This window comes from Carcharodon carcharias, chromosome 7, assembly GCF_017639515.1.
Source record: "Carcharodon carcharias isolate sCarCar2 chromosome 7, sCarCar2.pri, whole genome shotgun sequence".
Lineage (NCBI taxonomy): Eukaryota > Metazoa > Chordata > Chondrichthyes > Lamniformes > Lamnidae > Carcharodon > Carcharodon carcharias.
The window spans coordinates 123,830,207-123,856,870 of NC_054473.1; the positions used below are offsets into that span (position 1 = coordinate 123,830,207).

Consider the following 26,664-nt stretch of genomic DNA (forward strand, 5'->3'; position numbering starts at 1 on the left):
TTGATTGATGGAAGAATGTTATTCTCAGGACATTAGGAAAGCTTTCTGCTCTTTGAATATTTTAATATTCATCTGATCCACTGGTGCAGGCAGTTGGTGTCTCAATTTAACATCTGATCTGAAGATCAGCTGTGACAATGCAGCGCTCCTGTCAACATTATACTCAGGTCCTGGAATGCGCCTTGAACCCATGAACTTCTGACTTGCAGGTGAATGCCACTAACTGAGTCAAGCTGACATTTTACTGATTACAGGTCTGCAATTAAAAGCTACTGTTCTTGCGCAACTTTATCTAACATGAGAATACTGTACTTGTGTAGAGGTTACCATATTGACTTCATGCTACTGGAGAAGGCCTGAGTTATGCAACTACTGCCAGTATTCACAGGAAACACAAGATTGTACATGCAAGCTAACTGAAAAAGAACTGGCTAACAGCATTTTTATAAATCAAACTGAATGATCCAAAATGAAACTGGAGCATTTTAAAAGCAGTTTTTCTGAGGTTCATTTTAATGTCTCAGTTTTAAATCTGGATGAAGAGTCATGTTGTCTTCATGCTTTGAAAAAAAAATAATCTAAAACTTGTACTTTTGTATGCTTACCTACTTCCAACAAGGAATTACTGGACTAGCTGAGGTGTCTGGCTCCACTTTTTATGACACTAGAAGAACAGTGTTCACTGTTGATATACACATGTGAGTGAACATGTGAATTAGGTTATGAATTTTCATCTTGGTCATTCCAAAGTAATTTCTTTGGTGAGATAATTGCTTAGTTTGCTATTTAGTAACTTATTTCTACAAATATGTAATTGTTAGTCTTAAAAAAATGAAGGGAAGTATATTCTATGGAGTTCTAGGTAAAGGATAATAACTTTTAGACATCTTTGCCTTCCTGGCGACTCCCAACTTATATGAACATATGAAATAGGAGAAGTTGGCCATGCAGCCCTTCGAGCCTGCTCTGCCATTCAATAAGATCATGGCTGATCTGTTTGTATTTGAAATTCCACATTCCCATCTACCGCCTGATAACCTTTGATTCCCTTGCCGAACAAGAATCTATCTACAACAAAAACAGAATTACCTGGAAAAATTCAGCAGGTCTGGCAGCATCGGCGGAGAAGAAAAGAGTTGACGTTTCGAGTCCTCATGACCCTTCAACAGAACTGAATCTATCTACCTCTGCTTTAAAAATATTCAATGATCCCATCTCCACCACCTTCTGAGGCAGAGAGTTCCAAAGTCACATAACCCTCAGAGAAAAACTTCTCCTTATATTTGTCCTAAAAGAGCAGTCCTGATTTTAAAACTAGCTCTGGATTCACCCACAAGTGAAAACATCCTTTCCACATCCACCCTTCACTCTTCTAAACTCAATGGAAACAAGCCCTGACTGTCCAGCTTTTCCTCATAAGACAATCCCGCTCATTCCAGGTATCAATTTAAAAAACTTCTGAACAGCATCCAATGCACTTACATCCTTCCTTAAATAAGGAAACCAAAACTGCACAATGTATTTGAAATGTGGCCTCACCAGTGACCTGTATAACATCCTTACTTTTTATTTTGAGAAGAGTTGAACATAAAGGATACCATTCCATTGGCCTTCTTGATTACTTGCTGTACCTGCATAGTAACTTTTTGTTACTCATGTACTAGAACACCTAGATCCCTCTGCATCTTGTAATTCTGCAGTTGTTCTCCGTTTAAGTAATACTTGCCTTTTTATTTCTCCTGCCAAAGTGAACAACTTTACATTTTGCCACATTATACTCCATCTGCCAGATTTTTGGCCACTCACTCAACCTATCTATACCTGTTAGCAACCTCCTTATGTCCTCTTCACAACATACTTTCCTACCTATCTTTGTGTCATCCATAAATTTAGCTACCATGCTTTCATTCCCCTCATCTATGTCATTGATATAAATTGTAAAAAGTTGAGGTCCCATCGACTCTGCAGTCACATCCTGCCAATCCGAAAAAGACCCATTTATGCATACTCTGTTTTCTGCCAGCTAGCCAATCTTCTATCCATGCTAATATGTTACCCCATATACCATGAGATTTTATTTCCCTCAATAACCTTTGATGTGGCACCTTATCTCATGCCTTCTGGAAATCCAAGTACAATCTGCAGGCTCCCATCGCACATGTTACTTCAAGGAACTCCAATAAATTTGTTAAAAATGATTTCCTTTTCACAAAACCATGTTGACTCTTCCCAATTACCTTGAATTTTTCTAAGTGCCCAGCTATAACCTCCTTAATGATCGATTCTAACACCTTCCCCATGGCAGACGTCAAGCTAACTAACCTATAGTTTTCTGCCTCCCCCTTCTGCCTCCCTCCCTTCTTGAATAGAGGGGTTATATTTGCTACTTTCTAGTCTGATGGAATTTTTCCAGAATTGAGGGAATTTTGAAAAATTACCACCAACACATCTACTGCCTCATTAGCCACCTCTTCTAAGACCCTAAAATGAAGTCCATCAGGACCCAGAGACTGTTCAGCCTGCAGCTCCATCAGTTTCCTCAGTACTGCTTCCCTAGTGATTGTAATTTCACCAAGGTCTTCTCTCCCTCCCTCCCTCCTACCTCTTGATTTACAGCAATTAGTGGAATGTTTTTTGTATCCTCCAAAGCAAAGACAAAAGCACAATATTTGTTCATTTCATCGCCATTTCCTTTATATCTGCTAGTAATTCCCCATTCTCACTCGCTAGAGGACCAGCATTCACTTCACCTACTCTTCCTTTTTAAATACCTGTAGAAACTCTTACTATACATTTTTACATTTCTAGCTAGCTTCCCCTCATACTCTAATTTCTTTCTCTTGGTTACCTTTTAGTCATTCAGCACCGATCCAATCATCTGACCTGCCACTCATCTTTGTGCAATTATATGCTTTTTCCTTAAGTTTGATGTTTTCCTTAACTTCTTTATTAACCACGAATAGTGGGTCCACCCCTTAGAATTTATTGTAAGAATATACTTATTCTGAGCATTTGAAATATCCCCTTAAATGTCTGCCACTTCTTCTCCATTGATCTATCCTCTAGCCTAGTATCCCAGTTCACTTCAGCTAGCTCAGCTTTCATGTCCACATAGCTATCCTTATTTAATTTAAAATACTAGTTTTAGACCTACTCTTTTCCCTTTCAAACTGGATGTAAAATTCAGTCATATTGTGGTCGCTGCTACCTTGGGGTGCCTTTACTCTGAGTTCATTAATTATTTAATCCTGTCACATTACACAATTCCAAGTCTAATATAATCTGCTCTTGGGTTAGTTCTAGAACGTGCTATTCTAAGAAACTATCTCAAATGCATTCTATGAACTCCTCACCCAGGCTACTACTCCCAATCTGATTTTTCCAGTTTAAACGTGGATTAAAATCATCCATGATTATTGCTATCCCTTTATCACAAGCGCCCAATATTTCTTCTAGGATATTTTGTCCTACGTTATGGTTACTGTTAGGGGGCCTATAGACCACTCCCACTAGTGACTTCTTTCCCCTACTATCTCTCATCTCTACCCAAACCGATTCTGCATCCTGATCTCCTCTACCAAGGTCATCTCTAACTATTGCACTAACACCATCTTTGATTAACAGTGCTACCCCTCCACTTTTTTCTAGCTTCCCATTCTTCTTGAATGTCATATACCCTCGACATTCAGGACCCAATCCTTGTCATCCTGCAGCGCATCTCCATAATGGCTATCAGATCCTATTTACTTACTTCAGTGTGCGCTTATCAATTCATTTAGTTTGTTATAAATGCTATGCACATTCAGATACAAAGCCTTTAGTTTTGTCTATTTGTTATCTTTGTAACATCTAGTTTTGATTGTTGAAACATTCATAGGCTTTTTTCTCTCTCTGTCCCTTCTTGCCATTCTCTCACCCTCAGTTCCCATATTACTATTTTGCTCTCCTGCCTTGACTCTACCCCTCAATTTTCTACCTCTACTCAAGCTTGATTCCTCACCCACCTTGTTTAATTTAAAGCCCTTTCTACTTCCCTAGTTATACTACTCCTTAAAACATTGATCCCAGCATGGTTCAGGTGTAGACCGTCCAAACAGTACAGTGCCCCCCCTCTCCCACTTTCCCCAGTACTGATGCCAGTGCCCCACGAATTGGAACCCACTTCTCCCACACCAGACTTTGAGCCACGCCTTCATTTCTCTAATCTTATTTGCCCTATGTCAGTTTGCACATGGCTCAGGTAATAATCCAGAGATTATTACTTTTGAGGTTCTGCTTAATTTAGGACCTAGCTCCTCATACTGACTATGAACCTCTTTCCTTGTCCTGCCTATGTCGTTGTTACCTTTATGGACCACGACAACTGGATCCTTCACCACCCACTGCAAGTTCCTCTCCAGCCCTGAGCAGATGTCCTGAACCCTGGCACCGGGCAGGCAATACAACCTTCTGGACTCTCGCTCTTTGCTGCAGAGAACAGTGTCAGTTTCTGAAATGTTCCTGTGCAGTTTGAAATTTTCCCTCCAGGCTATCAATATTAAAACTTGTTTTAAAAAATAACTTTAAATCATCTTAAGCATTAAAAATGTGGTGGTTTAATTTCTAAAATAACAAGTGATAATTAACTAAATGTTTTTGCTTGTTCTTACTCAATTAACTTCCATTAATGGAAAAAAAAATCATTCTAAGCTACCAAGTTAGGAAACTCCGAAATGAGAAAAGAAAGATTGGATTTACGTAACCCCTTTCAGGACCACACGACATCCTAAAATGTTTCACAACCAATGAAGTACTTCTATGAAAATAGATGGTCAACCCATTGTTGTTGTCATTAAATGGCAGAAAGCAAAGACACTGTAACCTCTCCAGCCCAGAATGCTTGGCATCAAAGTATTTCTGGATTTTGGAATTTTTCTAGATTATACAATAACATTGGAATGCCTAACCATTATCTGGTTCACATGTAAATATACCTAAGATATATGTACCAGATATAATTATGTACCTAAAACATGCCAAGACTAATGTTAAGACACAAAAGTGCGCATTTTTAAATCCATTGATTTGAAAAAAGGACTGATGCAGTAATGCACAGGGGTCCAGAATACAAATGAACATCATCAGAAGTTAAGCAATAAACTCCTTTAAAAATGTTCTTGTAAATCCCAATGCATTCGTTATATATATTTGAAGATACTTGCAGTTATCTGAAGTCTACACCAGTGTTTCTCATTTTCCAGTGTGCCCCATTGCAACTGACACACACTTGGTAATCAACTCTCTCCTCCCTCCCCCACATATACACACATACATTATAATCCCCCTCCCCACACACATGGTAATAAGTCCCTCTCTTCAAACATGCAAGCGCGCGCACACACATGGTAATAAGTCCCTCTTCCCCTCCCCCCCAGCCCAAAACCATCTTTAGCCTAGTTGCAAGAGCTTGTGATTTGGGATCTCCAGTCTTGGGTAAGGAGCATGTACATCAGGCGGATAGGAGCTCAGCTGTGTGACCTCCAGTTTTTTCTGTACTCTGGACACATCAGTCAGTCACTAAGTTACACTTGCCCAGCTCCTACCTGCATCAAGTCAGTGCACAAACATCCCAGGCTCGCTCACTCACTGAAAGATGCAGTTTCTGAAGATAGAGCATTTTGGGCTCATCATCCACCCATTGCTGTTTGGCAGCATCGATCCAGTGGGTCCAAGGATTTCCCACCAGAGCCTCCAGACAGTAGTTTCCTCTCTACAGTTGCATTGCTGCCTCAGAGGAGGGGTAGCTTGCCACCCAAAAGTTATCTCTGTGACTCCTCAGCTAAAAACAATTCTGCATAACTGGTATTTGTGAATTTCTGGACTAGAGGTTAAACTGCATAAAACTTAGATTAAAAGAATAAAATGATGACAGTCACAGTTTATTTAAAGTGACTTGTAGTTCTGTAGTAGTTCTCCCAGCCTGGTGCAAAAGTAACTGCAGTGTTTGGGAAAAATCCTCATGGGATTTCTGGTTAGTGCTCATTTTAAGCCACAGAATGCTGGAGAACTGGGTGTGTAGACATGTGTCACTGATTGTTTCAATTCATAAATATGGCAGGTGGGAATAGATAAAAATGTCAAATTCTAGTCTTGTATGTTTTTACTGCTAAACGAAATTCTACTGTGCTCCTCAGAGGATTGAGATGAATGAAATATTTAAAATGAGTAGATACTTAAGGGCTCTGAATGTTGATTTGGCATAGAGCTGCGTGCTATGTGGCACATTACAAAAGACTTGAGGGTTCTAGCATTAGAACACTTAAGAACACTTTCTTATTCACATATTTCATGCATGAATTTGCCTTTGCCCTCTTGAGGTGAATCAGGTACAGAGAGGATTTTTGTAGATAATTCTGTAACCTTTACATTTTTAAAAATTTACTGGCTAGGCCAGCACTTTTTGCCCATACTTAATTGCCTTCGAGAAGGTGGTGGTGGGCTGCCCTCTTGAACTGCTGCACTCCATGTGGTGTAGTACACATTTTGACAATGGCAATGGAGAAAGATTGCACTATATAAACAGAGAATGTTCATGTCTACTAAAAACAGTAAGAGTGATTACAAGCATCAGATAATGCATATATTCATAATCCTCACTATTCTCATTAACTTTAAACAAAACTTTTTCTTTTGTGGGTTGGGGGCAGGGACGGGTGTTGGCTGTGAGGGAAGCAGTCACTCTTTCTTCAACATGCAGAGATGAGTAGGATCCAGGCTTGTGCAGGGTGACATCCCTATTTCCACAATACCAAACATTGGATCATCCAGCCAAAGCAGGTATTCCTGCATGGAGAGAAGAAATCAAAGAGTGAGACAAATGAAGGGCCTGTGAAACACTGAAGATGGCTGGTAGTAGGTTCAGTTTCTAGTGTTTCAATAAATTGTACAATGTTATAGAGTATACAAACTGCTAACCATTTAGCCCACCAAAAATGTGCATGATTTTTCTCCACATAAGCCATTATCTCGAATTTCACTCTCCTGTTTACTCCACATATCCTTTAGTACTTTTCTTTGTCAAACAACTAATTTTCTTTTGAAAAGAATCAATAAACTCTGCTTCAAACAGTGGATTATGGTAGAGAATTCCACATTCTAGCTTGCCTCCATGGAAAGAATTTGCTTTTTTCTTGTGATTATCTTCAATTTGTCACTTCTCTTTATCCTTCCACTGGCCAGTGGAAACAATTTTTCACTTTATCTTTTTCTAACTCTTCATAATGTTAAACCACCATCAGATCACTCTTTAAACATTTCAGTCTGGTGAATCATTTTTAGGTTTTCTTCCTAATTGTAACCCCTCATACCTGGGAAGATCCTAGTGAATCTACACTACACCTTTTCTTTTTCTTTTATATCTGTCCTATAGTGGGGTGCCCAAAACTGCACATTGTGTTAGCCTAACTAAATTCTGGTAATACTCTTGTTAAAAAAGCCCACAGAAATAAAAGACTGTTTACCTGATGTTTCACTTGTTATGAACAATGTATAATTTTTAAGTTGCATATATATCTGTGTGTTAAGAAAGGTAAAAATGGTTTCAGCAAATTTATGCTTTGCTTATGAACCTTAGTGCCTGGGAGTCTGGATTGTGACTAAAAGCTTTCTGGTCTTTTGGGTTTGTTTGTATATATAGATTTTAAATGCGGTCTTACAACCCTTGAAGTGAAAGAGATGGGTTGAAAGGAGTTAAGAGTTCGATGGTTCGGGAAACAAAATAAAAAAAACTGGAAAAAGCTTTACTGTTGCCTAGCAACAGGTATTCAGTGACATAGACAGGAGTTGAGAGGGAGAAAGTTCAAGAGTGTATGTGTGTGTGTCAGAGAGAGCAGACTGGGATTTTTAAACACCCTTGGGGGTAAAAAAACTACAAAGTTACTGGGACAGTAGTTAACAGAATAGTCAGTTATAGGGCTCAGAAAATTGATCAGTTTAGCAGAGGTGCTACTGGAAGAGAGAGTTTAGGGAACTTATTTGTTTGCTCCCCAGTTGAAGAAACAATGAATTTAGAGTACGGTTTTGGAGTTTCTCGGGGAGAAATGCAAGTTGGGTAAGAAGCATCAAGCGATTGCTCTGGAGTTCACCAAAAGAAAACTGTTTGCAAATGTGCTGGTCCCAAGCGAAAAGCCATGGTGTCAAGCTTGTGGTAACTCTTCACTTGTTTTGTGTCTGTAAAGATATTGCTGGGGTAAAGGAATAGTGGGAATTTGAATTGTCTTCCTGTGTTTGTTTTGAGATCTTTCCAACCTTTTTGTCTGGGGTAATATAGTTCATTTTCCTTGTTTTAATAAATATTTTATATTTTGTATTAAAAGTTCATCAGCAGACTCCTGTGAATTTGTTCAGTAACTTATCTCCACGTTTCTAAAATAAGGTTAGGATCTATCAAGCCAGGTTTCACTCTGGGATCAGACTTGTCCAGTGTTTTCAGCAGCTGGGATTGTAACACTTAACATATTTGTGACAGATTTTCTTTCCAATTTGCGCAATAAGTGGAACAAGCATAACGAGCTGCTGAATTCCCGGAATTAATTTTGCATACAGCCAACTTGAGTATATTTAAATGTGTCCTGTGGGTGTCACTTGATTGCAGTAGTGTTTTATAACTGACACCTCAGCTGGTGTGATGGAGGGGTGGGTGGTGGTACATGAGAGGAGGAGCTGGTGGAGGAATGAATTTTCACACTCATTTAGCCTCAGGTAGAGAGAGTTTTGTAAGATGAAATCTCTCTAGAACAGTAATTCCCATATTTGGAACATTTTACGTTAGAGCTAAAAATAAGGGAAGGTCTAGTCAGATTGCTTGAATTCTGTGGAAAATTTCCGAATATACTGTGATTTCTATTACATATAGGATAGAAAAATATCAAGATGTCAGATCAAAGTCTGAAAGCTTAGATTTAACTTGATCAGGTGAGTTTAAAGTGAATCCTGAATCCTACTCTGTAAAATGAAGAGAGAGTCCTAAAGTGAGAAGTTTCACAATGTATTAGTTGAAACTTGTCTTTTGCATAGGAGGGAATTGAGGAACATGTATTTTGTGCCATGTTATTTTCTCTCGAGTTTGACTTAAGGGACACCACCAGTATTGTAATTGAGGATGAAGTGCACAGTCATAAGTTTATCATGTCACCTCATGCCATTTCTTAAGCAAGAACCTAATGATTAAGACTGATGGCTGACTGACCTGGTATTTCACTGTATTAAGAACATTATTTATATAGGCCACAATAGTCAAATATTTCAGATATTTTCCAAGATTTGTTACCATTAATATATAGGAAAACTAAAATTATAGGGCATATTTGTCTATTTTAAAAGACTTGCTTCATGCAGCTGAAATGGGCTAATCCAGCAGAGTTCAGGGATTAAGCCTTCTTTATCTCCCTGCCATAAAATGCAGTGACCCAATGGGGAAGGGAAGGCGGGGATGAATTGGCTGGTTAATGTGGGGCCCTGTGGAAGTCTAACATTGTAAATTGTTTAATACATCACAGGCATAGCATCTGAAATCTTTTTCCTAAACCTTTGCCACTGTCAAGTTTCAATGCTGTGTGTTTATGTGAATGTTCTACCATATAATATTGCAACTGCAGTTCATTGTATCTGTTAGCCTACTTTGTAGATTTAATCTTAAAAAATAGCTTATATAGGTCAATAAGTAGCTGCAATCCATGGTTTTGCCCATCTGCTTCATTATGTAATATACCAGTGTTGTTACAGCTCCCCTGTGTAATAATGTGCTAAACCTACACATATATATAAATATACTGCACTGCAGATGTCCAGTCTCAGTCCATAAAATAGATGAATATTTCTCGCCAAGCATCTTGGAGAAAGTGAGTGTGTTTATATCCTGGTTTAAAATCAGAAAATTAGCGTTGTTCCAAAGAGTCATGTTGGACTCAAAGCGCTAACTCTGTTTCTCTCTCCACAGATGCTGCCAGACCTGCTGAGTTTTTCCAGCATTTTCTAAAAGAAAGGTTAAATTAGCATTGTCACCTGGTTTCCTGTTTTCAAATTGAAGTTTGAGATGTATTGTGTGGAATGCATTGCTGCAGTTTTTAGATATCAATAACCAACTGCCGTCATGAACAACCATTTTCCCTATGTTTTCATCTTATTGGATCAGATCGATTGCCAAACGTCCAAACTTACCTGCCTTATTTTTACTGTTGATACTTCATGAAGGCCTTGCTTCTAAGTTGAGTCTGTATTGTTTCTAGAGCCAGTCCATAGAAGTATGAAGGTACCCTGGAAAAAAAAGCAAGCTATTTAAATCATTGCTGCTTATGGGATGCTGCAGGTTCAGAATGGCTGTCACTTTCACCCATACAAGCTACTCTGAGTAATAATTGCATGATGCACTTTCAGGCATTTCAGTGTGATATGGTGCTGTATAAACATTAATAGTGTAGTTTGTATAGAGTTTGGCTGCGGCAGTGATAACTGCCATTGTTTGATGTGTTACAGACAGGAGAGGGATTAATTTAAACAGTAATAATTTCTCCTCTCATCATCTGTCCATGGTCAAAAAGGTGTTTTGATTTGCTTCCCCCTTTATAAGTGGTGGCATATCTCCCAACCCCTTGGTTTTGGTGTGATCCAATTTTCTATTAATAACCTTACAGCAAACTCAAGATAGGATGAACTCAGAGCTAGTTTATTTGCTCAAAATGCAAGAGAAGGGTTGCTACATTGCCTCCTTTGCATTCATACAGTAAAAGGGGGAGAAAAGAAAGATTTATAGTGCAGAAACCACAGAGAAAAGAAATACTGTTTCACATGGGTTCCAGAGTCCATAGTAAAAGTCCAGTGAGGTTCTTCCTTCACAGAAGTTGATGAGCTGAAAACTGATGCTGGATAATTCACTTTTCTGGTGGTGTTGATTTCACACAATGAAATAGGCATATAGAGATGAATCAGTCTTGTAGACGATGGTACAGAGTTTCCAGCAGAAGCAGTGTAGGTGGAGGCCAGGTGTCCAAACTAGGCCAGAGCTCCTTGTCTGTAAAGCTGCTAGTCAGATGATTCAACAAAAGCAGACTGAGACTTTGCAGTTCAGCAAGGTAACATCACTGGTTCCACAAGCCAGAGACCCATGTCACAACTCCCACCACTGCACACACTTGACAAAGACATGTATCCCTCAGCTGGGATACACGAGATTGTTAAGTGTCTCAACCATTAAGAACTAAAAGGAAGGTTGCAGGCGCTTTGGCTTAGCAGTTGAGCAGGCTCCTGTTGGACATCCTGGGTAATGAAATGCAGGAGGCCTTTGTCTAGCTTTCTTTCAGTTTGATTGGTACAGCCCATATGAAGTCATTAGTGGCTCTTCAGAGATAATGATGTGCAAGTTTCTCTGATAATAGCAGGTAGCTTTTTTGGTCAGGCTCACAGACAGACATAGATTCAGCCATTTCAGGTCTTTGCCCAGTATGAAATTTTAGAGATAGCAATGAGTATATCTCTATATTATTTAAGAAAATATACAGGGCGAGGTCTTAGTTCCTCACAGGTGGCAGAGACTCCTTGCTGCTACCAATGCCATTCAGATTAACTGTGCTTCCTCCTGGTTGTAGCATAATGTGTATTGTGATTCAGTGAAAGGGGAAAATACTGACTATTGTACTCTGAGGTGTTCATGGAAATGGGGTGCAATAAGGCTATGGATGGATTCAAAAATAAGAGTGAATGTTTTAAGTTCAAGGTTCAATTGGAAATGGGAGTCACTGTGGGTTAGTGAGAACTGGAATTGTGGGAGAGTGAGAACCCAGATAAGTGCCACAGAATTTTGGACAAATTGGAGTCTCCACGTTTGAGTAGCCAAATCTGGAAGCAGTAAAGGAAGGTAGAACTGTTTCAGTGATACAAGGGTTGATTGGGTAGTTGTTGAAAACTAACCACCTTTACAATGGAGAGGATTCTGGGTCAAGCGGGACTCTCTAAGGTTGCAAACATTTTGATTCAGCCTGAGAATGAGCCCAGAGATTGGATGGTGGGGGGGGGTTTGGTGGAGAATGTAATCAGTAGCAACGGATGTTACAGCACATAAACAGGCTATTTGGCCCAGGGAGTCTACATTAATATTTTCTCCATTTGAGAGAAAGCAATTGTGTTTATATAGTGGCTTTCATGGTTAAGACATCCCAAAGTGTTTCAAAGTCAATGAATTGTTTTAAACTCTCTGCTGTAATGTAGGGGAAAATGCAGTATTTTGCATACCACAAAATCCATAAACATTAAAGAGATAAAATCAGATAATCTGTTTGAGATGTAATTTGAGGGTTGCCATGACACTGGAAGTGCTCTCCGACTCCTCTTCAAATAGTGCCTTGGGATCTTTTACATTGACCTGAGCAAGCTGATGGGGCCTTGGCTTATTATCTCACTCTTTTATAAAATCCCCATTTTCTATCCTTTTTTCCCCTACCCCATCCCCTGCAGGGTTCATCTGTTACTTGTTCCATGTTGTTCTTTCACGCAACGCTACCCTTGTTCTGCTATAATCACATACTGCTTTCTTACCTTTATGCCACCATCAGCACCTTTTTTAGCACTAACCACTACCATCAACACTCCGTTTGCCCTTCAGTGATATCGTTGTCAATCCCTCTTTTGTCCCCACCTGTCGTTGGCCTTCTATCCAGCTCCACCCCCCTTAAACAGCATAAATTTCATCACATTTCCATTTCACAATACATGTACATGCATAAAACTGCTATGTGACAACTTTCAACATGTTGTCCATTCAGATGGTTGTGTTGAAGGACAACAGAAATGCATTTTAAATAATATAGTGGTGGTTAAATCTGCTTTGTGGCACAAAATTAAATTTTTTTTCAAGCTCGGAAATTCGGTTTGTATCTGGAAATGAGTTTTAAATGCCAGTTTCCGCTTTTATTGCAGCGTATAGCACAAGCTCCATTACTGAATACATTTGTGGGCATGGTTTATTTGTTATACCTGTACATTTTAAATTGTTCAAGTTTTCTTTCCTCCCCTCAGTTGTATAGATTCATGGTTTGAAGTGAACAGATCATGTCCAGAACACCCTTCAGACTGACCTCTCCTGGCCTGCAGCTGCTTATAGCCTTCTGTTAAAGGTAAGAAGACAGATTTGTAAATTAAAATTTGCACTATAACAACATGGCAAAAAAGACTTCTGTTTGCCAATATTTTTCCTAGGTGACCCAGTAAACATGAAAGGATATTTTTCTGAAGGTGAAGTTTGAGCAAGCTTAGGAAGTACTGGTTTGTATTATACCTGACTTGAGATTAGTTGTTATAGGCAAAACATGAAAAAAGGTTCATCCTTGCCAACAGTGCAGCATATCAACAACTGAACAGTGGGTTCATTTATTTGCTTTACAGCAGTGGTCCTCAAATAACTTCTTGTGGGTAAGCACTGCTATGGACCCTTAGCTTCTAAATGACCATGTCAGTACCTGAAAGGTATTCTCTTTCATATTGAGCTGGTGTCACAATGGGACTTTTAGAAGCTTTAAGACAAATATAAAAGTGCCTGGGCTGCCAGACAATTTGCCAAAAATAAGTTCCCCCGTAGCCAGTCTTGGCACGTCATTACTCTTTTGCATTTAGTCTACAGTCAGCCATGTGGCATTACCAGTTTTGCACAAGTGAAATGCCTAAAGGTGTGTTACCATCAAGAGAAAAGTATTATACACAGCACTGATATAACATGCTAGTGAGAAGATAAGTTCCTTATGATATGCAGTATGTCTGGCTGTAGACTTACAAAAATCTTATTACTTCACAGGCCTCAATTTAAATGGCATTTGTTTTACCTGTTTATGATGTGTTGCCACTCAAATTGGTTTAATGTCATTGAATTCTACTGTGAGAGACAACGCTGTAGTATGAAAGGGCCATAAAATGGCAGTGAAGTCCAAGAAAATGGCATTGCATTAATCAACGTTTACAATTCAGTTTAACAACTTCAGTCTGAGAAAGTGTGCTCAAAGTGCAGAATATTGCAATGGACTTAAAACATTTAGAAGGCAACATACCTTATGTAAACAGAAACATGTAATCTCTTAACCATTTGTTGTAATAAGTGCTTGAGTCTTGCAGTGCAAATGGGGCAAGCACAGTGATTAGATAATACGTGCCTTATTTTTTCACTTCTAAGATCTATTGGACAGCCAACTCAACAAATGCCCCATGCCTCCAGTGGTCGTTGTGCTACACATTAAATGTTGGCACTGTGGTTTTCAGTAGCCTAATACCAAAAATGCAGTTTAGTGCTGGCTTGTATCAAGAGTCTTGCAAACTACCTCTGAGAGATGACTTTGCATCTTATTGTACAGGCTGTATCGCTGCAAGTGCAAAGCCCACCTTCCCATTTTGGAACAGAAGCACAAGGAGGTCTTCTGTACTGTACTTCAGAGTCTAGTTGTAGAAAAGACCCGATTATCTTGCTAGCTTTCATTCTGTTAACAGAAGATGTAGTGTATTCTGAGTCCAGTATAGCGCATTTCACATGGAGCTGACCCATCGGGTATTCAACAGGGATCAGAGCAAATAATGTAGATACAGAACAAAAAAGTAAACGTTATAAACGGTGGAAAGCTGAAACAATATCTAAGAATGCGGGAAATACCCAAGAGGCCAGTCAGCATCTGTAAATAAAAATGGCCAGTTAGTTGCATGCACTATGCCGGCACTGAAGACAACAAGTTGGATGGGCACTTTGGTACAGTTGGAAGGGATTGAGCTAAATGAATCTGCAATTGTCTGAATACAAAAAGTCAAATGATACAAAAGACCATCAATGAAATGATGCAGAGCTGTAAGAAGGACAACGCACTTTATAAATTGTTGGTGGGGTCTGGGTGGAAACACACAAGAGAAGTGAGAAAATAAGAAAAAATATACAAAATCAAGTTGCAAGTGCAGTAGATATGACTTAAAAATGCAAGCAATGAAATAGATTCACCTGTGACGAGATGAGAAAAAATACAAAGCCACACCATGGACTCAGACTCCCATTTGCACTGTGCCCTAATGAAGGGCCTCCAACCCAATCAGGTTATTTCATCGCCTTTTCCCTGGTCAGTGACAGACTCTCACTCACTGCTGTGAAGAAAATAATGAATAGCGAAAATCTGAAGTTAATGAAGTCTGTGCTGAAATGAGAAGTCTGAGATTGCCTAGAAGAAAGATGAGCTATTGTTCTTGAAGTTTGCATTGAGCTTTGTTGGAGCAGTGCAGGAGACCAAAGGTAGAGAGGTCAGAGTGAGAATAACTAGGAGAGTTAATGTGGTGAGACACGGGGAAGTTGCAGTTGCGGTCAGAACAAAGATGTTCAATCAAGTGGTAACCTAATCTATCCAATGCATCATGAGTAGCAAATACAATATACTAAATTAGAAGAAGTAGATGTGAATTACATCTGGATAACAGCGTGGAAGGAGGTATATGAACATGTATTGCAGCTGTAAATCTCACCTTTTACTTTTTAAAAATTCTATTTATTGGCCTGGATTTTGTGGTAAATTGGGCAGAAACTTCCAGTGACCACAAAATGCAATTAAATGTAAAAATTGGGAAGTTGTTGTCCAAGTCGCCCTACTCTTCCAGAAGGATATGAATGGTATCTTGCTGAGAGACTCCGTTTTGAAATACTTGCAACTATATGACATTACTGTACTTATGGGATCTGTGTGACCCAATAAAAAATTGGAGTTGTCTATTCCAATATATGAATCTTTAATGATGTGTCTTACTTACAACCTCTCTGACACTGAAAATTAATTGTTAAATGTGTGGACTCTCACTTCTTCACATTTTAATTTTTGGTTATTTTTTAAAATTAAATGAAGTTTTACAGTTTCTTTCTGTCTCCTTTATCTCCCTCTCTCTTAAACCAATCTTTCTTTTCACCTCCCTATTTTGCTTTCTTTACCTGATTTGACATTGAATTTGATATTCCAATTGACACTTCCTGGTTCAGACTCCACGCTGCTCATTTTCCTGCCATGATCATACAATTTCCAAATTCCCTGTAAAGAGTGCTGTGCTGTTTTGGCTCTCTAAATCATAGTACCTTCCAATGCAAAGTCCCAAAGAAAGTCTGTGGGAAAGTGTAATGTGTGATGGCACTGCTAAGGGCAAAATCTGGCCCACTTTCTTTTGATACATCATGGCCAGAATTTTTCCCTCATTGGGCGGGCTTGGCGGGGGTGGTCAGAAAGCCGTGATCAGCTCCACACCACAATTTCATGCAGGCGGACCAATTAAGGCACAGAGCTGCCTCAGGGAGATTGAAGCACTTTTTTTTAAAAATTAAGACAAAAATTTAATGAAACATCCCCTCATGTGACTGTGTCACGAGATGGGTGTGTTTTTATTTTCAAAGTAAAGTTTTTATTTAATTTGTATTAGCTTTAGGAAACCTCATCCCGCTCATGGATGAGGTTTCTTAAAAAATGTAAAGGCTGCTTGGTCTTTTTGCTTGCCTGCCAAATATTAGGTTCGACAGGCAGCATGAATTTCAAGTTAGTTAGCTTGTTAATGGCCTTAATAGGCCTTTCGATTATCGGCAGGCACTCAGCTAACTCCGTGCGCCCACCGAATGAAATGTCGCATGAGTGCGCAATGACGTCATAGTACACTCGTGCATGCCGGGCATGTGCCCGCATGCTGAATGTAAAATTCTGGCCCATGATTATTTTGTGTATATATGATTTGGAATTACATTTGAGATGAGGGGAGGCCCCCTCCTTGATCCCGGCATGGGGGTGAATGGATCTGATGGTGGGCTGGAAGAAGATACATCCTGCCCCTGTCCCACATCCATTAAAACTGGAAGTAGGCAGGTTGGAGGTTTGAAACTTTTAACATCCCACCCAGCTCCAACCCACCCAACTTTGTGGTTAAAGTTACTCCTGTTATGTTAGATATAATCTAATAACTCTATTGTGACTGTAAAACAAAACAAGCTCTGGTTTGTATCCTGACAGTAAATAAGATGATAAAAAGCTGGGGCTGGGACAGGGGCAGAGGGGGCCTAAAGGGATATCTGACTTTGAAGTATATCTAAACTGATTTTTTTTGCAATATTATTGTGATGGCTCTTGGCTTTGGGTACTTTTGGTGATTCATAATGCCTTAAGTATCTATTTCTACCATTTTTATCAGCAAAGAAATTAGTTTTGCCTCATGAATGGGTGCTGTAAATCAATGTAACACTTGATTAAACAAATTGCAATGAATCATCATAGCCCTGAATGTTTGCTGCAGCATTTGAAACTCAGACTATGTGCAGAATTCAGTGGAGTCAGTCAATTCAGTGGCCTGCTTTATTGATTGCTTGGTACTATTAATTGCTTGCACAGCTCACACTAGTGTCAGCTTACACTATATGATATAATGAGGGACAAAAGAGATGCACATGGTAACATATCTCCTCATTTTTTTGTAGTGCGTGGCCAATTTGTTTAAGTGAGCAGGCCCTTTAAAAGTTTTGCGCAGCTGCACGCACAGTAACTTTAAAAAGCCAACTTGTGTGTCGTTTGTGTGGGAACCTTCTTGCCACAGCTTAGAGGGAACAGTGGTACACATAGTATGAAATAACATTTTCTGTTTTGTTAATTAAGAAGACTTTAATGTGAGTTAGCTACAATTTATATAATGTAGAATAAATTGGCTCACAGTCCATTCCTACCTGGTCAGAATTCTGCAAAAGCAGATTATCTCCTTGGTGTAAATGCTGTCTACATTGCATCTGGATGGATCTCTTTGTGAATTGCGAATAGGGAACCAGTATCGATTGATTAAAAGTACATGGGTGATTACAGAACTGCAGTATTTAGCACATCTATAAATGTTGAGTTATATCCTCCCACACAATTGTCTTTTGTATCCCCATTTGTTTCTTCTTCGCTTTTGCTGGCCGTTTTGAAAGGATTCTTAACCACTGTTTCTTCCAAACCTGGCTAATTGAAAAGAACCTGGCACAGTATGCTGCCACAGCAGGTTGAATGCGCTGCTTCTGGTGAGGGCAGAGTCTCACTTATGGGTTTGAATGTAATGTCCTCTACGTACTGCCGCCTGAAGTTAAATGCTGCCATCTGATAACAGCTAGTTTGTGAGTAAGTGATACACAAACATTGGAATAGTCACTCTTGTCCTTGCATGTATTTGATTTGACATCTGAGAGTGGGTCAGCAACTATTCTGTCAACTTTGTAGAGAGAAATCTCATTTTACAAAGAAACCTCAACATTACAAATATATACTACTTTTGATTTTTGAATGTAGTTAACTTTGGGGAGAGTTGACTATGGGAAATTAATGAGCCTCATTCTGTACTTCCTTAGATTGTGATTTAAATCTTTTAACAAAATATTTTTCCGATCCCCTACAGTTTTGAACTTATTCCCATATACCCCTATTATTCTGCCTCATCAAGCTCCTTGGGCTCCAATAAACTTGGATTCATTTCTGATTTTTAAATCCCCTCATGGCTCACCCTATCTGGCAAATCTCGTGCTGACCCATACTCTCCATTCCTCTGGGTCTGTTGGTAGCTTCCCACTCACTCTGCCCCTTCCTTAGGTCTATCTTTCAACCACTATATCTCTGCCCATTGCAATTCTCTTTCAAAGCTTTTCAGCTTGTCTTCTTCAAAAATCTTCTTGATATTCTTTTTATCTAATGTGCCTTCTCTTCAAATGTTACTCCCTTATATTCCTTAATTTTCTGTGCAGTATCTACCTCTCCCTCTGTAAAGAGACATTCTTCTAAGAGGAGTGCTCTACAAATGTAAGACACCGAAAATATTTTTCCTGTGCACTCAAAATGAAACTATTGAAAAATGAGAAACATTGCAGCACTCATGCAACTTTTCCTAAATAAATCCTGTCTGTCAAGTGGTTGGTAAGTAGTTATTAATTATCCATAGTTATTTTACATTACTAAACATAAAATTTACAGTCAGTTAAGCATGAAAGGACTGTTACCATTTTTTTTTTAAATTTGCAAAAGAAAATGCAGAGTATGTCAGACGGTACATAAAGGAGAAAGACAAGTTAATATGAGAGACTTCACTGTTTGAATGAACTTGCCATGAAAAAGCTTATAGAAAATCCTTAGTAAATGTAATGGTGGTCTTCATCCGCCGCTTACAGTAAAACCTGGCCCAGAATGGCTGTGCCCTGGGTGTGATTTATTGCTTCGGTTTCCATCCTCTCAACTTGGTGGAACTAATAAAAATATTTGCTGATATCTCCACACACAATCCAAAAATACATTGACCTGTTGTTACTAACTGAGCAAGAAGAAGCAACATCTGAAATGCACTGCCTGAGTGTGTAATGGAGGCAGATTCAATTGTGGCTTTCAAAAGGGAATTGGATAAGCACCTGAAGAGAGAAAATTTGCAGGGCTACAGGGAAAGGGCGGGATAGTGGAACTAGCTGAATGACTCTTGCAGAGAGCCAGCATGGCCATGACGGCTGAACAGCCTCCTTCTGTGCGTAACCATTCTATGATCTGGCTTTCAAGAGCATGTTCGTTGTTTGATGATGGTCAAAGAGAAGCTTTAATCTACTTAAAATGGAAAGAGAGTAGCCATTGATAAGGGAACATTGAGGAGATTGAAACGAAATATGAAAAGGTCAATCTAATCTTTAGTAGAATAATTTTGGAATCTGGAAACATGATGCTTTAAATTGAGTGCCTAGAAAATTGCAAGTAAAATCATATGAATCAGTACATTGTGATGAATTCATTGCAGTCTTTGGGTACACAGAAAATCTTATTCCTAACTTTTGTCATTCCAACTGTAATTTTTTGTAATCATTTATCTTTGTCCATCTTACATTTTGTGTTGGAAATAAACAGTTCTACCTAGACTACTATGGTGGTGCTGGCACCATATTGCTGGTGACAAAAAATGAATTGATTTTTCAGGATGGGTGTAAATTTAGGTTATTTTACTTATTCTCTGTGTTAGAGACAACAATATATATATATTTTAGTGTATTCAGATGAACACCTAGTCTCAGCTAAGAGGTGGACTGGAAGACTGAGCAGCCTCGTGTGATCACAATGCATTTTTACATTGGTCATTTGATTCACCCCTTCTAATTTGCCGGTATGCTCACTGCAGTTTTATCCAAGTCATCCTCCTAAAAGAGTGTTGGCGACCATGGGTTTCCATTGGATTGTTCCACGATTATGCTTGGCAAAGTATTGCAGTGGTTTGCCAATGCCTTTTGCAGTATGGCTGACCAGGAAACTCTCCCCCTCTTTACAGCCTGCCATCAGGCGTATTGGAAGGATTTACGGGCTGACAGTCGACCTGTTTGGCCACATTATGCCGGCATGTTCCATGGTTATCAAGTCCTGATGTGGGACTTGAACTCGGAGCTTCTGGCCCAGAGGTAGCGATGCTACCATTGTGCCAAAAGACCTCCCATTATCCAACTGGAACATCAAAATAAAGGGTATACTATCTGCAATGAGATTTGAAAACTTAACAGCCAAGTTTGCTGTCCACGTCATCAGTCTTGTAGTTGCAGGAGAATCTGGGCCAATATATTGACTAAAGCCATAACAATCTCCTGTGTTACTGTGCCTTTAGAACCTGTTCTAATATTCTCAAACTAGTTTTGAAATAAGCAACAGGTAGGTAAAATAATTTGTTAAAGGAAATATTGTCTTTTGAATTGTATTTTTTAACCACTTTAGAGAAAACGAGCAGCAAAATGTCCCTGAGAGGAAGCATGTTTATTAGTTTTATGGAGGTCACAATTTCTGAGTAGTAAGTAGCAAACGTTGACTTTCTGCTTTTTTCCTACAGGGCACTTTGCTCACTTTGGCTACGCCCTTACCTGGAGGTTAAGAATCTGATACACTCGAAGTTTACCCTTAAACTGAATTCCAGCACCAGTTTTGGAACAAGAGAAACAAAAGCACCAAATGAAATTTCTGCATCCCAAACTTGGATAAAGAAGGAAGTATGGGAAGATCACCGACTGGTAGATCAATCACATCAGCCCCAGAATAATGGAACGACTGATTCTATTTGAAAAGACTGTACAGGAAAAAAGGGGAAAAGGACTAGCCAAACAGAGCACGATTGTTTTTTGGGTTTGAGAGTGCTGTGGAAAAGTCTTGTCTCTGGGATGTGATTTCAAGGTGTCAACCAGAACAGGTTATAAAAGCAAAAGAGAGTGGAATTCACGTATGTTGACCAAGTTCTGAAAATGCCAGAATGTAAAGCGTTGAGTGTCCGTGGGCTTGTAGTTGTGTCCATGATGTGTTTACACAGTGTCCAGTGTAGCCAGCGTGTTCTTGCTGATATGTGTACAGACACGAGCACTCTCCTGGTTTTTCCATCCCACTTTGTGACAGATGTTGCCAAAAATTTAACACAAAAACAGACCTCCCTCTTGTACTGAAAGGATCTGTTCCTTGTCGACAATTTTCTGCCAGAAGCTCTCTCTGCACTAACATTTAAACCTGGAATTCTGTCTTCTCGAGCTCGTCAGCTCAGCGCTGCAAAATGACACAGGCATCCTAAAGAGACAGTTAAAATCTCTTTTTTGCCATCCACCCAAGGCCCTTGTGGAATTTTTATGGCTGCAATTTCCTCTAGAGACTAGTGAATCTGTCCTGCTGTTAAAGATATCAATTTTACTTCAGCTTGTTATGTAGCCTGAATGTTCAGGCTGGTGTATTTATAACAGCTGGAGAAAGATGCTCCCTTTTGTTTGTCAAGGTGTTTTGATATGGTGTACCATCACGATGTTCAATAAACTATCGAATGAGCATTTACATTAATTTGTGCCAGATAAACTGAAATGGAGCTAAGATTTCCCTTTTCTAATTTTATTTTAACAAACATCTTCATACATGAAAAATTACAGCATGGTGTAAAGATTTTTTTACTACTTTGGTTGAAGTAGGCTTCTAGTAAGTCTCAGGAAATGCAATGGACCTGCACGTGACCCAGTTGTGGGTAGTTTTCCACTTTCGTTAGGGACTACAATTACATTGGAAGGCCAGTTTATAGCAGCAAGGGCTTTACAATGTTTGCCAGAGCTATGGACTATTGCTACTATTCAGTAATGTGTTTACAGCGACTGCAAGTTGACAGGAGTAACTTAAACTAGGATTCATAGCCCTGCGCTCTCTGGTCATCCAGAACTCCTAAGCAGAGCCAGTACGCTGATCCCCACAAACATTGGGAGGAACCTGAATTTGCTAGGCACAGGCAGTCAGAATATCAGGGAGTTAATTCCCTGTTGCAGCATTTACTAGTAAATTAAATGGTAATTTTTTTCCAAACAAAAACTAGTGTTAATGAACAGTCAGACAAGTAAGAAAGAGACCAGGGATGATGATTACAAGGAATGAAAGTTACATCTGGAAAATGAGTGTTCAGAAGGAAAATGTGGACCACGCACACCAGCATTTATAATAAAAAATGGTGTTAGCTAGCGGATTTCAGAATCAAGACAAATTGCACTAGTGGTCAAAAAACCATTTGAAACCATGCTGCTAGCAGTTTTGGGTACTTCAAGTTACTGCATGACGGGTATTGAGTTTGAGCGTAAGATATATTACTGCGAGAAAATTGTGCTTTTCCCAGAAATGTGAGTAGGCCTGGCACTTCCTGGAACTGTGTACAGTCATTGTGATATTAATGTTTTGATGTGGTGGGTTATGGACTTTCCCATGTGTACAGCAATTGACTTACATAGCAGGATTGTGTTGCTGCTGTTTTTACTGTGCGTTTGGTTCTAGCCTCAGCTTTACATTTCCCTTCTACTTTTGTAATGGTTTCACTGTGCGCTCTGATTCTTTAAATGACTTGGCCAGAGGTCACAATGATAAGGTCCTCGTAAAGTAATCTGTTAAGGATTTAAAGATGTTCACACTTTGGGTACAGTGAAGCAAGAATTTACTCTTTTTAAAAGAACTTAACTTTGGTTTAAAGATGTTGCACGATACACAGCACATTCATAATGACTTAAAGTATTGCACTTTTGTTTTCTGTGTATGTATGTATTTTTATTTTAGTTTACTGGATGCTTTTGCACTGCTTTAATCTGATACAGATTCTCACCTGGGTGGTCAGTCCTTTTTTTTTCAAGGTGAACATTGTAAAAAGTATATCAAAGTCTAAGCTTATTTACTTAATTTTGAATGCCTCTTGTGTAATTATTACTTATTCTGATTTATCCTGTCATAGTGCCTTGAGTTTAAACCATTTTTGGTGCTCTCATTGAGCTGACATTGAGTTTCCAGCCTGTTTTTTGGTAGTTTTGATAAATCTGAGGGAATTAACAGCGCAACTATATTTTCTTCTTTCTTCACAAATCCCATATCAAGTAATAATTCAAAAAAATACTTTTTCTTTCAAATGTGTGTGAAAGAAATATGGAGCTAAGATCTAAATTAAAATTGCATCAACTCTTTGTTCCTCATTCTCATAAAATTCTGTCCCATTTCTGCTCGATAGCTGAACATCTAACCTATAACAAATGTTTAACTGCTGTCTCCTCTTCTCAACAGCACAACTGAGATTTATGGCACCATCCAGTTTGTATCTAATCCAGTTGCAGCTGTGTACAATATTTGACTGCTTGTGTCAAGCATGGATGCCACCTAGTGGCACAGCATTAAGTAGCCCAATTCAACAAAGATATTTTTAAAAGCAGATTGAAGCTAGCATCAACATTCTTGCATAAAACCTGATGCATATATTTTTTAATGGAAATTAAAGGAAAATTTTAAATACTCAGCTGCTTCATCTGCATCTGAAAACATTTTGACATTAACATTTTGATATGAAACACCTATTCAAATCCTTATTAAGAATTTAAGGGTATTAGAGCATTTGTTGATCCTTTGCAAATGGCTGCAATAAAAAGGAAGTTGTCCTAAAGCTGCATGATTCCACAGTTGTGCCTGTTTTTTCTTTGTTTTGATTAAATTTACTCTTAGATAGGGTAGTCACCAAGTGCTGTCCTACAGGATGTGGGATAGCGCCTGTTATTTCTCATGCACTTGACCTCGATGATTGTTTTCACTGGGGCAGGAATTGATCATTTCCCCTCAGTCAGGAAGTAAAGCTCATCAGGTAAGCCATCGCAGGCCACAATGACTCACACAGTTAAACAGCTGCTTTAGTCAAGAGGCCCTGGGAGCAACTGACTTTCTTGTCAGTCTGGAGTGATGAATGGTGCATGGCATGACGAGAGGAAAGAGCAGCTAAATTGAGAAAGGAGAATTTGTACCTAAATAATTAAGATGCATTGTTGCTCAAACATTTACCCAAAAAAATACTTTACAATACAGTCCAATTTATTTTCCCCATAATTTCTTTGCCTATGGAGGTTGCAAAAGAATTCTGCAATATCTCATTTGTTAGTTTAAAAATGGAGAAGCTCTGATTGTTGATTTGCAGGACAAGTAAGATCCTGATTATTAGCTTCCCATGCCATTATTCTATCAACGTAATTTATACACTCATGTTGACATGTGTGTCTTCAGGTGCCATATCCTCCAATTGATTTCAACCACTTTTCTACAGGGAGCACAAGAGCAATGATTTAAGGAATTGTGTCTCTTAAATACTGCTCCATTTTAACAGCTGAACATCACAGCCATGGCCCAGACTACTTGTACGCATTGCACTTAGGAGGCTCTCTCTCTCGTGGTCCCTCGAAGCGAGGAGAATGCTTGCCTAGGAGTACATCCCATAGCAAGAACCTGCGTGTGGAATCTTTTAACATGGGGAGGTTGCTGCAATGCAGCTACTACATGGTTGCGGCTGACCAGGAGACTCTCCGCTCTTACCGCCTGCCATATTCATACAGGAAGAGTTTGCAAGTTGATAATCAACCTGTTTGGCCACATTATGAATGCAGCTTTCATGGCCATCAAGTCCTGGAGTGGGACTTGAATTCAAAGCTTCTGATTCAGAAGTAGGGATGCTACCCACTGCGCCATAAGACCTCCACTCAGGAGACTAATACATTATAATCCAAAACAATTTTTAAAAAGTACAGGTACTGTAAACTTTTCATCTCTATCGTAGTCATTTTGTTGAATGCTGATTCCATTGGAAGATAGAAAGTAGACAATTCAGATTCTCAAGCCTTCACCATTCAGTTAGAGCATAGCTGATCTGCACCTCAACTCCAAATACCTGCCTTTGCTCCAATTCCTTTGATATCCTTGCATAACAAAAATCTATCTCTCTTGGTTCAGGAGTTAACAGCCTTTTGTGGGAGGAGGGGCTTGGGGGAGAGCTCCATATTTCTACTAACCTTAGTTTGAAAAAGTGCTTCCTGATTTAAATCCTGAATGACCTCACTCTAATTTTAAGGTTGATTTTGATATTCCCTATCAGAGGAAGCAGAGTAAATATGGAAAAACTGTCAGGTGTTTCTAATTTTTTAAGCACCTCTATCGGATCAATACTTAATCTTCTGTGCTCAAGGAAATACAAGCCAAGTTCACACAGTCATAATTTGACCCTCTAAACCCTGCTATCACTCTAGGAATTTGTGTTGCAACTCCTCTAAAGCCATTATATCATTGCTAAATGAGATACTCAAAAATGAGTACAGAACTCAGATGGGGTCTGACTAAGGCTGTATACAACTGAAAAATAAATTCTTCTACTTGTACTCCAACCCCCTTGAGATAAAAGCAAACATTTCATTAGCCCCTGAGTGCATTTTGTATCCATCTGCTAGCTTTTAATGATTTGTGTTCTTGAACTCCCTTTAACTTGAAATACCACAATTTATGGTTCTCGGGCCCTAAATGAATGATTTCACACTTGTCTAAATCGAACTCCATTTTCCATACTACTGGCTGCTTCTTTAATCATACTATGTCCCTTTTTAACTTCCTTGTCCCATTTCAATGAGTTGCTGTCCCTCCTAACTTAATGTTATCTATCAACTTGACGTACAACTTTATTCCTTCATTCAAGTCATTAATAGGTATGGTGAAAACTTGGGGCTGCAGAACTGATCCCAGATGCTGAATCTTATCATTAGGGATAGATTGACTAGTTTGAGAATCACCACTTGTCGCATCCTTTCTGAGACCTACCTTACTCCACTCTTTGTTTACTATCTCCCAACCAATTTCCAACATGTTAAAAGGCTACTTCCAATTCTGTATACTCTAGTTTTGCTTTTTTTTGGGAGGGTGTGGGTGGGGGGGGGGGGGGGGGGGGGGGGGGGGGGGGGTGTGGAGTTTTATCAAAACGCCTTCTGGAAGTCTATGAATAACATCCATAGACTCTCCTTTATCTACCTTATTAGTGACATTCTCATAAACCTCAGCCAGCTTAATCAGATGTGATTTGGTCCTAACAAAGCCATTTTACTTTCTGATCAGCTCATATGTGTTCATTTGCTTAGTCATTGTATCCCTATTGACAGATCCTAGTAACTTCCCTGCAACCAACGTTAAGTGACAGGCCTGTGTTTACCTGGTTTCTGTCTTCCACTTAAATAATGGACTACATAAGCATATTTCTAATATAATTTCAAAAATAAAATAATTACCCAAACAAGAAAGATTTGAAAGATTATGACTTAACACTTCTGCAATTCTCTCAACAATA

The 26,664-nt window shown here is 39.1% G+C and overlaps 1 protein-coding gene across 1 annotated transcript in view; it reads left to right on the forward strand.

Moving 5' to 3' along the window:
* znrf1 (zinc and ring finger 1) overlaps positions 1–26,238 on the forward strand; it is a 310,413-nt gene extending 284,175 nt beyond the window's left edge. Inside the window, exons 5-6 of the mRNA XM_041191669.1 lie at positions 13,048–13,145; positions 20,869–26,238. Of these exons, the coding sequence (XP_041047603.1) occupies positions 13,048–13,105 (58 nt within the window). The 3' untranslated portion in view covers positions 13,106–13,145; positions 20,869–26,238. The remainder of the gene's footprint in view (positions 1–13,047; positions 13,146–20,868) is intronic.
* Positions 26,239–26,664: the final 426 nt, after the last annotated feature.